Source organism: Canis lupus, chromosome 10 (genome assembly GCF_003254725.2).
Source record: "Canis lupus dingo isolate Sandy chromosome 10, ASM325472v2, whole genome shotgun sequence".
Classification (NCBI taxonomy): domain Eukaryota; kingdom Metazoa; phylum Chordata; class Mammalia; order Carnivora; family Canidae; genus Canis; species Canis lupus.
The window spans coordinates 18,950,199-18,966,028 of record NC_064252.1 but is presented as its reverse complement, the minus strand read 5'-3'; the positions used below and the strand labels follow the sequence as shown (position 1 = coordinate 18,966,028).

Sequence of the window (15,830 nt, the reverse complement as noted above, 5' to 3'; positions counted from 1 at the left end):
CTAAATGGTCACGTCCTTCAAGGCTGAATTTCAACACACTCACAGCCAAACCGGACAGACCTGCAGGATCAAGAGACAAACTCACAAGGTGCGCCGGGGGCCGCAGTGACGCAGTCTGTGTAATCCAGAGTAGAGAGAGGATCGCGGGGCACTGACAAGGGGGTGCTGTCCACGAAGTTGACAGAGCACCCCTCCCTCCCTCCCAACAGCAGTGGGGGTGCACACGTCTCCCTGGCACCCGAAACGCAGGCCACAAGAGACCACGTTCTGGGCCTGAAGCACGTCTCAGGTTCAAGCGCTCAGCTTAGGCCAGGCCTGAGCTCCCGTGATGTGGAATTACAGTAGAAATAAGGAGAAAATGGGGAAATGGGACTCAGCTGAGGGAGTTGTGGGGGGAGGGCAGGATTATCTCAGGAGACGCAGCAGAAACATTTGGAAAAGTTGGTATCTGTTTCTAATAAACCTCCCCCAAAAGCTACGCATGGAAGGGGACCTTGTAAGCTGGAAGGGCATCCGTGCGAATCCTCCAGCTGACATCACACGTCACCGGAAAAGGATGGACGGTCTCCCTTTCTAAATCAGAAATGAGGCAGGGGGACCCGCTCCCCACACTCCCATTCCACCCGGTCCTGGAGGTTCTGGCCCGTGAGGTCGGCTGCAAGACGAAATAAAAGTCATCCAGATGTGATTCTGTCTTTAATCACAGATGTTAGGAAATCTGATAAAATCAAGGAAAAAGTTGCTAGATGTAAAACTGGGTTCACCAAGGGCGCGGAATACGAGATCCACATAAAAACCGTGTGGGGTTCACACCACTGGAGCAGATCATCAGACCTCAAATAAAAGCGTTTAAAATAATACCCGAATTGCCTTACAAAATAGAGCCAGAGATACGATAAATATGAGGAAGACACGTACCCTGGAAACTATGAAATGTTGCTCAGAGAAATAAGTCATAGGGGGAGAGGCGTGCAGAGTCCGTGGGGCAGAAGACACGAAACTTATGGGATGTGAATTGTCTCCAGCCGATCTCCGCGTTACGTGGGATCGCAGCTAAAAACCCAGCAGTCTTCTTCGTGTAAGTTGACAAACTGATCCTAAGATTCCTGTGGAAATGCAAATGATTTAGGAAAGTCAAAACACTTTTTTTTTTTTTCAAAGCAATGAAGTCGTGGAAAAACACCATCAGGTTTCCTGACTTCATATGCAATCAGGACAGTGCGCATCAAGGTGGATGAAGAGATCCGAGGGGCTGCACAGGGAGTCTAGGGTCGGCGCAGCGAACCCCGTCGGTGGATTTTGGACAAAGTTGCAGAAAACAGTGAGTGGAGAGGGGATAACCCTTCATGCAAACAGTGCCAGAATGACTGAATGTCCATATTCAGAAAGATTACATTTGTATCTATGACTCAGACCATGTACAAAAATTAACTCCAAATACATCATAGATGGAAACATAAAGCCTAACACTGTAAAACTTTTAGGAGAGGGACACTTGGGGGGCTCAGTAGTTGAGCATCTGCCTTCAGCTCAGGTCATGACCCTGGGGTCCTGGGATCGAGTCCCGTATCCGGTTCTCTGCAGGGAGCCTGCTTCTCCCTCTGCCTGTGTCTCTGCCTCTCTCTGTGTCTCTCATGGATAATAAATAAAATCTTAAAAAAATTCTAGAAGAAAACACACCTGAAAAAATAATGGTTTGGGGCTCGGTGGAGATGGCTTAACTATAACAGCAGAAGACGTAACAGTCATCAGAACTAAAAGCCCCTGCTGTTCAGATGACCTTATTGGGAAAAAGAAAAGATAAGCCATAGCCTGGGAGAGAGTATTTGCAAATTACACGTCTGATTTAAAAAACAAACAAAACAAAACAAAACCTCGTATCTATAATATATACGGAACTCTCAAATATCAAAAAAATCAACAACCACATAAAAAATATCGGGGGCACATCACCATAGAAGCGTCCACTTGCACCGAGGCAAGGAAGCCCAGGAAAAGGTTCTGACATTGTGAGTCATCAGGGAAGGGCAAATTAAAACCTCCTAAGATACCACTCCCCGGTTAGGATAACGGCGATAAAGAAGGCAGCGTGCCAAGGCGCGGGGAGAAGATGGAGCGAGCGGGACGCTCACCCGCTGCCGGTGCAGATATAAAATGTGAAAATCATGCTGGAAAACGGTTTGACCCTCTCATAGAAAACTAAGGGTATGGCTCCGATATGATCCAGACACGTTCCAGGCTGGTATCTGTGCACGAGACACGGAGGCACGAGCCCACGTGCACAGACGTCGGCCGGGATGCACGTAGCAGCTGTATTTGCACAAATCCAAACCATAAACAACCCATGTGCACATCAGCCGGCGAAGTCACGAAAAGCCCGCAGTAGCCGTGCTGTGGGTCCACCTTTGGCAGGAGCGAAAAATGAACAATTTACTGATATGTACGGTAACAGGGATGACCCTCAAGAAAATTAAACTGGCAAGTGCCCCCCTCAGTGTACTTGGTGGGATGAGCACTGGGTATTATGCTATATGTTGGCAAATAGAACTCCAATAAAAAAATTTTAAAAATTAAAAATAAATTAAAAATAAATTAAAAAAAAGAAAATTAAACTGGGTGAGACAAGCCAGATATAAAAGGAGACGGTGCTGTACGATTCCATGCTTATAGGCTTGTGGGAAATGCAAATAAATGCACAGTGATAAAAGGAACCAGAGGTTGGCCAGGAGCTGGAGGCGGCAGGGAGGTGCAAGTGGAAGGGTTACGGAGGCCCCTGGGAACATTCCGGGACGCTCATTATCTTTACCTCGGTGATGTTTTCAGGGGCACATGCAGACATCAAACCGTCAGATGTCCCACTTCAAATATGTATCGTTAATCATATGCCAATTATGTCTCCTGCGTCAGTTTGCTGTTTGCCTCCACTTGGCTGGGCCATGGTACCTGGTTGCTTAGCTAAACATCAGGCCAGATGTGACTGTAAAAAGATTATTTATTTAGATGTGATTAGCATTTGAATCAGCCGACTTTGAGTAAAGCAGATTGCCCTCCATAATGTGGATGGGCCTCGTCCAATCAGTTGAAGGCCTTAAAAGAAAACAGACTGAGGTTCCTGAGGGGGAATGGATTCTGCTTCCAGAGCTCAGAAAGCAACTTTTTGCTCGGTCCTTAGCCTGTCGGCCTTCCTGGAAAATTCTGGAATTGCCGGGCCACCCCCATGACTGCACAAGCCAGTCCCTTCAAGTGATTTTCTCTCTCTCTCTTTCCCCGCTATTGGTTCTGTTTCTCTGGAGAACTCTGCTAACGCAGCTCCGTAAAGCTGTAAGGAATATCAAAGTTTCAAAGCAAGATGAGAACCCTCCCCCAGATCGCACTGACAACATATTAAAATTAAATAAGTCTGCAAAAGGCAAACTTGGCACACGGGGCCTGCCGCAAAGACAGTTTGCTGATGACGTGGGACAGAACCAAAAGGTTGTCGACACCTGTCGTCTTATTTCTGCTCTCTTCAAATTTCCGAAAAGTTTAAAAGGAATTGACTTCCAACCTGCAAAGTTCTGAATAACCAAGAATAAGGAGGCAAAGCCGCGAGGAGAAAACTCAGCAGAGGTTGAAGACGCGAATGCAACGTACACACAGAAATCGTAACGGACGTGAGGTCACGGGCCGCAGACGGAAAGACAGTAACGGTGTTTGTCACTGGAGCAGCTGGCCGTGGCTCTCGTGTCGGGGATGATGCCTGGGCTAGTGGTGGTCACCTGTAGCATTGCTCCCAGGAGCCCTTGGGATTCATGTGAACAGTAATTAAATCAATGTTTACCTTAATTAATGTAAATTAATGTCACGTTTTCTGGACACTGACTTGGCAAATGTAGAGGAAGGCCTCAAAGTTGTGTTCTTGTTTGGACCCAAGCATTCTAGGTTGTCTTACAAATAGGCACAGCCACAGAAAACAAGGGAAGGATATGCGTTCGCTGCTGGAACGTTTGAAAGAGCAGAACTCTAGGAAACAGTCTAGGAAACCCCCAAATAAAATATGGATTAAATAAGGGGTGGTGTTTATGCACGATGGAATTTCCCACCACCGTGAGAACGGTGTTCCGGAACATGTCCTAGCGGGAAATAACGCTCGTCACATCGGAAAGGACTCTGTTCACGACAGACCTGCAGTGCGATGAGCAGAGAAAACGAGCAACGTTACCAAAAGAAACGCTCAGAGTGGGTCACTGCGAGGGTGGAGCGGAGCCACGTTTCCTTTCTCTGTCTCATCCGCCCATTTTACAGAACTGTCTTTAAACAAACACAGGTCAGTAGCTTCGGAGGGCGCTGTGTGGAGCCGGGCACCTAGGCAGCGGTGTCCAGTGCTCTGTCGTCCTAGGAAAAGCACTTGGAATGGTGCCTGGAACATACTATGGAACAGAAAAATATGACTTATCATTGTTGACACCCAGGGGATGAAATGGGTAATCACTCCTAAAAATAACGCCAGGATTTCATCTACCGACTCTGTGAACATCTACCGGCTGTTTTAGGGGCTGAATTTCATCCAGGCCCCTCTTTCCTCATGGGGCTTGCAGTCCTTGGTCCGCACCTCCTGAGCTGCTGCCCCATCACGGCTCCCACCTGATGGGAGAAGAGAAGTGGCTGGCCTCGGACCCCATCTTCTGTCCCCGCACCTGGCCCCACCTGGCCCCACCTGGTCAGGGCCTATCTCCCCCAGGGCTTCTACACCTGCTGCCGACTCCCCGAGCTTGTCCATCCCTCAGCACTCAGGGGTGGCTCTGCAGAGTGCACGTTGCATGCGTGTGGCAGGTGGTAGGCCCTCAAAGGAAAACCCACAACTATTTCCACAGGACAGTCTACCAGGCACAGGACAGTCCACCCCCTTAGCGGCCGACCGTCCCCAGACCGCTGTATCTCCTCCCCAGAAACATGCCTACCTTTCCATAAAATATGCTTCCCTCCCCGTTGCCCCAGTGGGCGTCCCCCAAGTTGAATAAACATCCACCTTGAAATGCCCCGGTCAGTCTGGCACCCCATGACTAAAGTGACAAATGTCCCACAGCCAGTTCAGAGGGGTGGGGGACAGGAACCACACCCCGCATCCCTGTGTTTGGAAGCAGAGCGACAGTGGAGGGACAATGTCCCCGCGTGTCCCGTGGAGGGGACGTTGCCCTTCCCTGCCCAGACCTGGAGTGAGCACCCCGGTCATCTGCCCTTGGGCGCCACCCATCCCCCAGGGGCAGCACCACATTTCTGGGGCTCTCGGGGCCACCTGAGCCATCGGGAGGCAGGACGCCCCCCTCTGTGGGCCAGGCCGTGGCTTGGGGGGAGGGGAGACCCAGGACCTGCCCAAGGCTGCAGGACCACATCCTCCATTAGCGAGGCGGGCAGCGAGGGTGGACACGGAGTCTCCGGTCAACTTACTCGGTTTCAGAACTGTCCGTTCCGGCCAGTCCCCAGCACCAGCCAGTCAATAACAACACTCGGTCACTTGGCAGCGCTTTGGGATCTGGAGCTGCGCTTTTGGTTTCCTAGCAACGGAACTCAGCGCTCTGCTCAGCCCCCACCCTCCGTTCCCATCGTGGTCTCTCCCCAGGCCCGGAGCCACCAGCACCTGGCCTGACTCTGGGCCGCGTCCCACATCCTGGCTGTGCCTTGTCATGACTCTGGCCTCCCCTGGTCAGGAGCCTGCACTCACGTCCCGTTGCCCCGGCCCTGTCCGGCTCGCTGGCTTCCAGACTCTCCAGCACCCTCAGATTTCAAGCTATAGGCAGCACGGGCTCTGCTCCCTTTCCTCTTCCTCTTGGGATCATAGGTGTCAGCGGCAGCCGCCAGGAACTTGGTCAACACCTGCCACATTCACGACGTACGTGCTCCTGTCTGACAAAGATTCTGTGCTTGGCCAAACTCTGGTCAGGCTCCCGACCCTTCTCCGAGGCACACCTGTGCACCTCCTTGTATGATCCGGTTTCAGCAAGAACCTGCTAAGTCAGTTCAACCAGAGCCCCCCACGCTCCATATGTGCCCAGGCGCCCCATCCTCCACTGGGGTCTTGTCACCTGGCCGGCCTTTAGCCGCAATCCTGCCCCATCCCCACGACACTTCCTCTCACCAATTTTCCTCTCACTGCCCCACCTGCCCCTCATCTAGAAACCCCCACTGGCCCACGCTCTGGTCCCGGTGGTGCCCAGCCCCTTTGCATCACATGGGCTCCAGGCCCATCCCCATGGTTCTGTACCAGGTCAGCTTCACTGTCTTTATTTTTTTTTTTTGAGATTTTATTTATTTATTCATGAGAGACACAGAGAGAGAGGCAGAGACACAGGCAGAGGGAGAATCAGTCTCCCTGCAGGGGGCCCAATGCGGGACTCGATCCGGGGACCCCAAGGTCACGACCTGAGCTGAAGGCAGATGCTCCACTGTTGAGCCACCCAGGGCCCCTGCCTCACCATCTCTAACAAGTGTCTTTGAAGATTTTTTCCTTTAACATGTCAACCTCCTAATGTCACAGCCACAGAAATCTCGGGGTGTGTGCTCCAAGAGAAAGCTGACCAGGCCGCTCACCTCGCCGCCCCCCAGCTCCGGGCGCTCCCCACTGCCCACCATCGCCGTGCCCTCCGACCTCTGGTGTGACAGCTCCAATTTATCCTCCCAAATTCAACACAGACCATGTCTCTCCTGGAGCAGGGCTTGTCAAGCAGAGAAAATGACAGTAAACACAACCATCGGTAGGCAACCGGTATTTTAAGCAATGAATTAGGACAAAATGGGAAACACAACAGAGTGTTGAGAGTGTAAGTATTGTTTTGCGAAACCGTTGTTTTGTGTGTGTGTGCGTGTGTGTGCATGTGCTTGTCTTAAGGATGGCACTAAACAGGTTGTAAAAGCACTCTGCTGGAAGCTTCCCTGGCCTCTCACCCTGGGCCTTGTCCTCCAGCACCAGGCACCTGCCAGCCAGGCCTGCAGCCCTACCCCCTGCACCCTGCACCCCTGCCCTCCCCGCACCCCGCTCCCTGCACCTGCCAACCAAGCCTGCACCCTGCCCTCCCTGCATCCCATTCCCTGCACCTGCCATCCAGGCCTGCACCACTGCCCTCCCTGCAACCCGCCCCCCTGCACCTGCAAGTTAGGGCTGCACCCCTGCCCTCCCTGCACCCTACCCCCTGCACCTGCCAGCCAGGCCTGTACCCCTGCCCTCCCCACACCGCGCCCCCCTGCACCTGCCAGCCAGGCCTGCATCCCTGCTCCATTGCCACAGCCGCCACAGGGCGCTGTAAGTGCTGGTTTCCTCATCCATCTCCCAAACCAAGCACACACAGCCAGGGGGACAGAAAGCATGTGTCCTGTTTAATTCCCCTCCTCCAGCAGTGGCATCTAGAAGGTGCTCGAGAATTAGATGCAGGATGAAGGAATGTCCAGAACATAACAGGAGTTCAGAATGGACAGGATGAAACGGGATGTGTCACGTTTTAAAGAGTCACATCCTTTTTAGCAGGATAAAAGGCTCCCGTCAAAGGAGGGAACTTGGAGCCAGAGAGGCAGGCCGGCTCGGGGGTGGGGGGGAACGTGGGGACTCTGAGTGAGGAAGCCCCTACCCAGGCCAGCACACTGGAGACCGGGGTGCCTGCCCATCCACCCTCAGGGTCTCCGGAGCCCCGGCCCCGCAGCGCCTCCAGGCCAGCAAAGGGAACCCGGAGGCCACACTGGGAAGATACCTCGAAGGAAGTCAGACGGTTTTAATTAAACAGGAATAGACAATTTACGAAAAAAACCATCCTGGACACAATCACATTACAGCAGGAGTCCTGCCGAGCCTCTGGTGTGGGCTCCTCATGCAGACACCCACTGGGACTGGGTGAGGTGGCCTGGCCTGGGCCTGCCTCTGCCTGCCTTGGTTTCCTCTGCGCGGTGTGCGTGTGTGTACCAGGGAGAGAAAGGATGTGTGTGTGCTGTGTCGGTATCACGTGTGCACGAGTGTATGTATACATATGTGTCATGTGTGTATTGTGTGTGTGGTGCACATGTGTTGTGTGTTCATAGTGCACAGATGTGGATGGTGCACATGTGTGGCACATGCGTGTGTATGGCCTGTGTGTATGGTATGTGTATGGTACAAACACATAGTGTATTGTGTGTGGAGCGTGTGTATATGGTGCGTGTATGTACAATGCACATATGTAGTGTGTGTCGGGTGTGTGTGTATGATGCATGTGTGTTGTGTGTGCGGTGCATGTGTGTACGGTGTGTGCGGGTCCCTGGCGCCCACAGCAGGTTCTGAGCGGCGGTGATCACAGGCTCTGTGGTCTCCTTACAGACCCAGCCGGCCGGGACCTGAGGTGAAGGGGTGATGCTGTGACCATCTTTGCTTCAGGCCCTCTAGTGGCTCCTGGGAAAGAGCCTCCAGTTCCAAGAAGACCTCAGACCTCATGGGGTCCCGGGCGCGCCCCCTCCCCGTGCAGGATCAGTAGATCCTCTGAATCTGGCAGGATGAGCTCATATTAGAACGTCCACCGACCCGCAGGAAGCCGGGGTTTGGGGTGGGCAGTGTGGCCCGGTCCGCGGGGGCCACAGCCTCCCTGGGTGGCAGGGCCATCTGGTGAGCATCTGGTCTTGGGAGCTTGTCTTGCTGAGGGGACGCCAGAGGGTGGAGTGGGGCTGGGGAATCTGCCCCCACGGGGTACTGGCTCCACTCCCCTCCCGCGTGTAGGGCCTGGAGGGCTCTGCGGAGGCTGGTTCCGCACGCGCCCCGGGCACCCCGCACCCCGCTCACCGCGCTCCGGGGGGGCGGGGGTTGGGGACACAGGCAGGGGGACCCTTTCCCAAGGCCCAGGGCGGTGGGCAGGCGGAGGCCACACGGAGGAAGGAGCAGGAGGGCGCTCTGGGGCCGTGCGTCCCCGCCGGGCCGCGCTGACCTCCGCTGACTCCCTGCGGTCCGGGGCCCCCGCGCGGGAAGGGCCCGGGGCGCGCGGCCCAAGTCCGCAAACTTCTGGCGGCCGGGCCTGTCCCGGGGGGCCCGGGCGGCGGGTGAGGGGAGGGCGAGGGCGAGGGCAGGGCGAGGGGAGGGCGAGGGCAGGGCGAGCCGGGCCGTCTCTGTCGCCATCCAGAGGCGCGGCTGGGGCTCCGCGGCCCCTCCGCCGCCTCCCCGCCCCCCGCCCCCCCGCCAGTCCCGGGACCGCGCCGGGACCCCGCGTGCTCGGGTGCGCGCACCGGGCGCGCCGAGCCGGGCGCACAGCGACGCCCAGAGCCGCGGGGCCGGCGTCCCCGGGCTCGGGCGCGGGCGCGGGCGCGGGCTCGGGCGCGGGCGCGGGCGCGGGCGCGGCGCGGGGCGGGCCGGCGCGGGGCGCAGTGGGCCGGAGCCCGGGCGCGGCGGCGGCGGCGGCGGCGGCGGCGGCGGAGGATGGCGCGCGCGGGGCCCGCACGTGGAGGCCGGCGCGGGGGCGCGGGCAGGGCCGGCTGCTGAGACGCGCTGCTGCCCCCCGCGCGGGCGCCGCGGCTTCAATGGCGCCATCGCCCAGGACCGGCAGCCGGCAAGATGCGACCGCCCTGCCCAGCATGTCCTCAACTTTTTGGGCGTTCATGATCCTGGCCGGCCTGCTCGTCGCCTACTGCAGTGAGTACCGCGCGGCCGCGGCCCCCCGCGCGCCCCCGGCCCCGGCCCGGCCCGGCCCCCGCCCCAGCCCCGCGGCCCCGGAGTCGGCGGGCGCGGAGTTGCCGGCGCTTCCCGCTGGGCCGGAGGGACGGCGCCGCCCGGGCTCCCGCCGCCCGGCACTTGGGAGCGAGCCTCCCGCGCGGCCCCGGGGCAGGGCCCGAGCGCCAGGCCCCGGGAGGCGCGCGGTGCCCGGAGCTGCCCGGAGCTGCCCGGAGCTGCCCGGAGCTGCCCGCCCCGCCGCCGCCGCCGCCGCCGCGCCCGGCCCAGCCCGCGGGGCCCAGCCGAGCCCCGCCGAGCCCCGCCGAGCCCCGCCGAGCCCCGCCGCGCCGAGCCCCCGAGCCGAGCCCCCGAGCCGAGCCGCGCGCTCCGGAGGGGGCGGCGGGGTCCGCGGCGGGGGCTGCCGGGGCCGGGGCCGGGGCCGGGGCCGGGGCCGGGCTGGGGCGCGCGGGGGCCCCTGCCGCCCGGGAAGCGCACTCGCCAGGCGCTTTCCGAAGCCGACGAGTGAGGGGCGGGGGCGGGGGCGGGGGCGGGGGCCGGGGCCGGGGCCGGGGAGGGGGCGGCCGCCGCGGGCATTCCTGGAGTCGGGTCCGGGGACGGGACCTGGCGCGGGGCGCGGGGGGCACGGGGTCGCGCCCGGGCGGCGGGGAGCGGGGCCGGGGGTGCGCGGCGCTGGGGTCCCGGCCGGCCGCCGGCACGGGCTCGGGCCGCTTCCCGTCCTAGCGGCAGGAGCGGACGGGCGCTGGGGAACACCTGTCATGGAGAGCTGCCATGGGCGCGGGAGGTGATGGAAAAATATGGATTCTTAAAAAAAAAAAAAAAAAGAGGCCAGCGCCGAGCCTGGCTGCCGCGCCAGCACCGAGCCCGGCCTCCCGCTCCCCCGGACCCTCCGCGGCCGCCTCCAGAGCCCGAGCGGCGCCCGTGCAGACCCGGCAGGCGCGGTGGCCGGTCCTGGGACGGCGGGGCCGCGGGGATGGAGGGCGGGGGGGGGGGGGGGGGGGCTGTGCAGCGGCTGCCACTGCAGGCAGGGCTGCGCCCCCCGCGGGTAGGGGCGGGGGCCCAGGGCTGAAGGCCGCCAGCGGGGTCGCGACCCGAGCTGCCCAGCAGGGACCCCCGACCCCGGGCGGCTGGAGGGGCCTGGGCCGGGCTCGAAGCATGGTCGCGCAGGTCTCCCCGGCTCCCGCGCCACCTCGGCCCTCCAGCGGGGTGCAGGGTGCACGGTGTTCCTGGCCGCTGTGCAAAGGGCTGCTGGCTGATGAACTCCCCAGGCTGCCTCCTGAATGCTCTCCCCAGCAAGAGGGGCTCCCGGTACAGCCTGGGAAGGGGACTGTGGCTCCCTGAGCCCCTGTCCCCTGGGGGGCTGCTGTCCCTGGCTAGCGCGGCTAGCGCTGGCCCACAGGGGGACAGGGTCCTGGGGGCCCAGGGGACAACCCAGGACAGCAGCTGGGCAGTGGAAGCCACTTTTCAGGTGAGAAAAAGAGCAACAGCTAATGGTTAAGTACAGGACACCTTGGCGGTGGCTTCAAGCTCCTCACCCCCACTGCCCCCACCCCCCACCCCCCTGCCCCGCGCCCCCGGCTCCTTACGGGTCAGCTCCGGCAGCACCTGCTCCGGCTCTCCCCACCACCTGCCCCCTATCCCCATACTCACACCCCCCTCCCAGGATGGCTGCTTGCCCCAGGCCCGGGTCGGAGAGCGGCCGGCCACGCGGCTGCTAGCTGCCCAGACACACCGTGGAACCTGAGATCCCCACTCGCACACCCAGCCCGCCCTTAGCAGCCTCCCCAGTGTTCTGGAAACAGCTCTTCCACCAGGACAAGGACATTTGGTAAAATGTCTTATTCGGAAGAGCAGAAATCATTAATAACGAAAGCTTGGGTTAACCACATTTTCATGGTGGTTGCCATTTCCATGTAATGGAATAATTGACAATAAGATAAGGCGTTTTCAGACACACCCCATTTCACCGGAAATGCACTTGGAGAAATTAAAACATTTTACTAAAATACAAAATAGACATAATAATAATTTATAGGGTGGAACAGCAGTCCTGGAGGAAAATAAAAACACATTTCTTTTTTTTTTTTGAATTGATAAAGCAAGTAAAATGCAAATGAAACAGTTCTTATGATTTCCGTTCCCCTTTCCAATATATCTGGGATGAATAAGAATAGTTAGCATCCTTGTTTGTAAATTGTTTTTGTTATCAGTCAGGATTTTTATTACCCAAAATGTTTTTTGTGTTATGGAGCAGATATATTTGTATCATATTAATTAGGGAAACTGATAAGTATCATACAGGATTCAATTATCCTCCCTATTAAATCTGAGCATTTCTCTGCAGCACATAAGGTGTTCACTTTCTGGTGCGCGGCGAAAGGAAAACTGGATGGTTTCCTGGCCTGGTTTTCAGTTAGGGGATGTTCTTCTGTTGGGGGCCCAGGCGGCAGAGATTCATATTTAAGGAGATGGGCTCCATCCTCTGGCTGGAGAAAAACCTGCAGTCCACCAATTAGGTTAGTTGCTATAGTGACACAGTCTTGTCATTTTTCTCCCATCGGGGAAGAATTGCCAGGAAAAGCGGAAAGAGGACGGGGGTCCTCCGTGGCTTTCTCTGAGGCGCGCGGTCGGTGGTCTGGGGACGTGGACAGCAGGGCAGGCGCTTCGTGACTCGTCGGTTTGGCGGATGATGAGCCTGGAGGAGGAAGTTGGAACTCCTTCATCTTGTCTGGGGAAACCTCTTTCCCTGCGGCTTAGAGAGAGCTGGCTTATGCTGTCGGCCCCTCGGCGGATCTGCAGCAGAGGCCTTGGCCCAGAGGGACGTGCTTCTCGGGAGGGGTCGGGCCGGCCCCGGGGCCACCAGGCCGGTGTGACGGTGTCGGGGTGCTCGTCGTGGGTGACGTGGTCGTCTTTGCTCTCTGGCTATGGCAGCGGGGCTCCCCCGCCACCGGGGGATGGAGAACACGGTGGATGAGCTAGTGGAGTGTCGTGGGACACCACGCCTTGACTTTGACACTCGTGTGCAGTATTTGGCGAAAAGGTGGAGGGCGCTGTGCTGTCCCCACTGGGAGGGGCTTGTCGACCGACATTGCTGACACGTAACTATTTCCGACATGCACTTCTTCGCCAATTAATCCCATCAAAATTGCCTTGTAGCTCTGAGTCAAATCTCACCTCTTCGGCTGCAATGATGACAAGCTACAACTTCTGAATTGTTTTTAATCCATTAGAATACTAACCGAGCATGGGCTCTCGGATGTTGCATTTTCTTTATAAATATAATTTATTGCATAGTTAGGAGAGATTAGACTATGCTACTTTCCTGCTGTTCAGATTTTATATCTGGAGTTCTTGGAGAGCTAAATTTGAAAATACTGGGCTTAATGAAGTGATGCCACTCATAGGTTTATCTCTCATCTCGGGTTCTTTTTTTTTCTTTTTCCCCCCCTTTTCTCCTGTGTGTTTTTGTCTGTTGAATTTCTGGCTGGAGAGGATGTGGTGTTGGTTTCTTTCAACTTCATAGAGAGAAGTCGCCTCTGTTTTGTGGGATTTCTGTTAGTTGAGCTGGATGCCCAAGCATCAGTGAGGGAAGGGGGTTTTGCCCATGGAAGTGTCCACCCAGGCACAGATCCCCCGGGGGATAAGGGTTCTGGGGAACGATGTTGGGGACAGGAGGCCCACACCCTTCCAGGACTGTCTCCAGCATCCCTCTTGTCACTGAGGACAGAGGACAGCCGATCCCATAAAGGGGGCCTTCGTTCCACTGTCGACTTGCTGGGTCTGCTTGGCACCGGGCCTCCGGGCTGCATCCGACCCTCGAAGTTCCTGCTCGAGACTCGCCACTCGACATCCACGGAATGACATGTGTAGATCAACTTTTGTGGCATGAAGTATTTTCAGGTGACTTTTATGGGCGTAATTATAGGGAAATGTTATGATAATGTGGCAGTAGAAAAGAGAAGAAAAGCAAAACATTAAAATCCCCATTTCTTTATATAGCTTCGCAGCTGCGCCGATTTAGAAGGGCTCGTTTCTGCATTAAAATGTGGTGCTCTGGAGTTAATGACCTCTACAGAATGCCACCTGTCACCCAGAGCGCCGTGGGTGACGGCCGAGAGATGGGGAGGAGATCGACGGGGAGGACCCGGACCGGGGTCTCCTGCTTTGCGGGGATTGGAGACTGAAGTGAGAGCTGCAGAGAGGACGAGGGCCGGTGGCCCTGCTCGTTGTCATCTGTCTGGGGGGACTGTCACAGGCTGTGCTCTGGGGCCCACGCCGGCCCACGCGGCTCACAGAACACAGTGGTGTCCCTTTTTAAATGGTGCTTTGCTTACCATTCGTGGACCCTCAGAGCCGGAGTTTGGGGCTCCAGGGCTACCCCAGAGTGCCCTGGCTTCTGCAGGGCCTCCCTCGGTGCCTGAGCCCCCACTCCCCGTCCCTGAGAGCCCCACGGAGTGTCCCCAGCTCCCGGAGGCTGCAGCTTACATACTCTGGTCCACAGCTTTCCAGACCCTGCCCGGCAGCACGGACTGCAACTCCGGGCAGGCAGCACAAGCTATCTGGATGGCTGGGCTTTCCAGAAACCCGAGCAGCTGGCAGCAGATCGGGGCGACTGTCCTCTGCACCGTGGCGGATGTGGTAGAGGGCTCTGGAGGCTTTGTCACGAGCACTTATTAAAATGGCTGCCAGGACCCAGTGTGCAAGCCCTGCTGTCTCTACTGGGTGCACGGGACTCCCGCGGCTCTGGGAGGGCGGCCCAGCTCCATTCCGGCGGTGACCTGGGCCCGGTGGGACCCTGGGAGAGAGCTCTCGTCCCCCAGAACTGCCGCCTCCCCTCCTGTCCCCGCCAGTCTCCTGCTGTGGAGGGCCTGGTCCCGGGGCTCCTGCCAGGGCACCTGGCCGACCTTGCACATCTGTTGAAGGAGGCGGGTGGTGGCCCCAGGCCTCTGTGTCTCCAGCTGATTCCTGTAACTAGGAATTAGGGGCCCTGGGCTGGAGAGGCAGATGGGGGCTTGCGCCCCGGGGGCGGTGGGGGGGGCTCGCGGCCTGCGGGTGGTGGGGGGTGGGGGCGGGCTACAGCCCAGGGTCTGCCCCAAGTCCCCTTGCATCCCACAGCCTCTGTGTCCCTGCCTGGTCTGCAGCGGGGTCCCTCCATTGTGCCCCCGCCTGGACACACCTGCATTGTCCGCACTGCTGCCTCTGCCTCCAGGCTGGCCGCCTGAGACCCCCGCCTGTGCTCCCCCTCGCCCCCCCCATCACGCAGCACTAGCCCCCCTGCTCAGGTCCCTTCAGGCCTCCTGGAGCCGACCTTGCTGTCAGGGTGGGACTGTCCATCCCTCTGTCCTGGCCTGGCCGAGCCCAGCGCCGAGGCCTCCACCATGGGGCTCCCCTCTTAGGAAGCTGGTGTGCGCGCACGTTGTCACCTGCACAGCCCGGTCTGTGTCACCGCGATGTTCCGCTTGCTGCCAGGTCCCCTCGAACAGTAGCACCCTGCACTGCTGTCCAACGCAGAGGGGAGCCGGGACCTGGACTGGGCCTGGGGCTGTCCCCCAGTGTTAGAGAGCCTCTTCCTCCAGGAAGCCTCCCAGGAACACACTGCCCCCTCCCCCCTCCAGCGCAGGGCGTGTTCATCTGGGTGCTGGCTGTCACTGCAAGCTCATGTCCTCCTATATTAGGCTCTGAGCTCTGGGCACAACCTCAGGCCACTAGGGGACAGGCGGCCTGATGCCCCAGCAAACTGCCTCAACTGTGCGCTGTGACTGGGGTGGGGGCTGGGAGCCTGGGGGCCTGGGGACCTGGGGGCCTAAGGGCTGGGGGCAGGACCAAAGGGCTGAAGGCCTAGCTGAAGGGCTGGGGGCGTGGTCGAGTGCCTAGGGGTGTGGTCAAAGGCTGGGGGCGTGGTCAAGTGACAAGGGGCGTGGCCGAAGGGTGGGGCGGGGTTGCGGGGCTGGGCGTGGCCTAAGTCTGGGGGCGTGGCCTGCTGGCTAGGGGCGGGGCTGGAGAGCTGTCTGAAGCGGGGCCTGCTGAAACTCTGAGAATCCCTGTTTCTAAAGTGTTAAAACTGATCAGAAGGACTGAAACGAGGGACAGAGTGAGACTGTGGAACCTGACAAAATGTTCAGTACTTTATAAAGCATCCCTGAGTAAGATGCACGATGCCAGAAGTGTCCCTGTGACCGGG

At 58.4% G+C, this 15,830-nt stretch overlaps 1 protein-coding gene and 1 long non-coding RNA gene across 3 annotated transcripts in view; one reads left to right on the top strand and one right to left on the bottom strand.

The window, feature by feature from the left end:
- Positions 1 to 746: 746 nt before the first annotated feature.
- On the bottom strand, positions 747 to 5,503 carry LOC112665912 (uncharacterized). The gene is made up of 3 exons (XR_004803111.2): positions 5,428 to 5,503; positions 2,807 to 4,623; positions 747 to 1,106 (listed from the first exon to the last, which is right to left on the bottom strand). It is a non-coding gene; the product is annotated as an uncharacterized LOC112665912 (long non-coding RNA).
- Positions 5,504 to 9,419: 3,916 nt separating this feature from the next.
- The window catches only part of TAFA5 (TAFA chemokine like family member 5), a 151,940-nt gene continuing 145,529 nt past the window's right edge, over positions 9,420 to 15,830 (top strand). Inside the window, exon 1 of one of the 2 annotated variants that reach the window (XM_035696160.2) lies at positions 9,420 to 9,613. In XM_035696160.2, coding sequence (XP_035552053.1) covers positions 9,502 to 9,613 — 112 coding nt within the window. In that variant the 5' untranslated portion in view covers positions 9,420 to 9,501. The remainder of the gene's footprint in view (positions 9,614 to 15,830) is intronic. The other variant, XM_025456152.3, reaches the window with a different exon arrangement.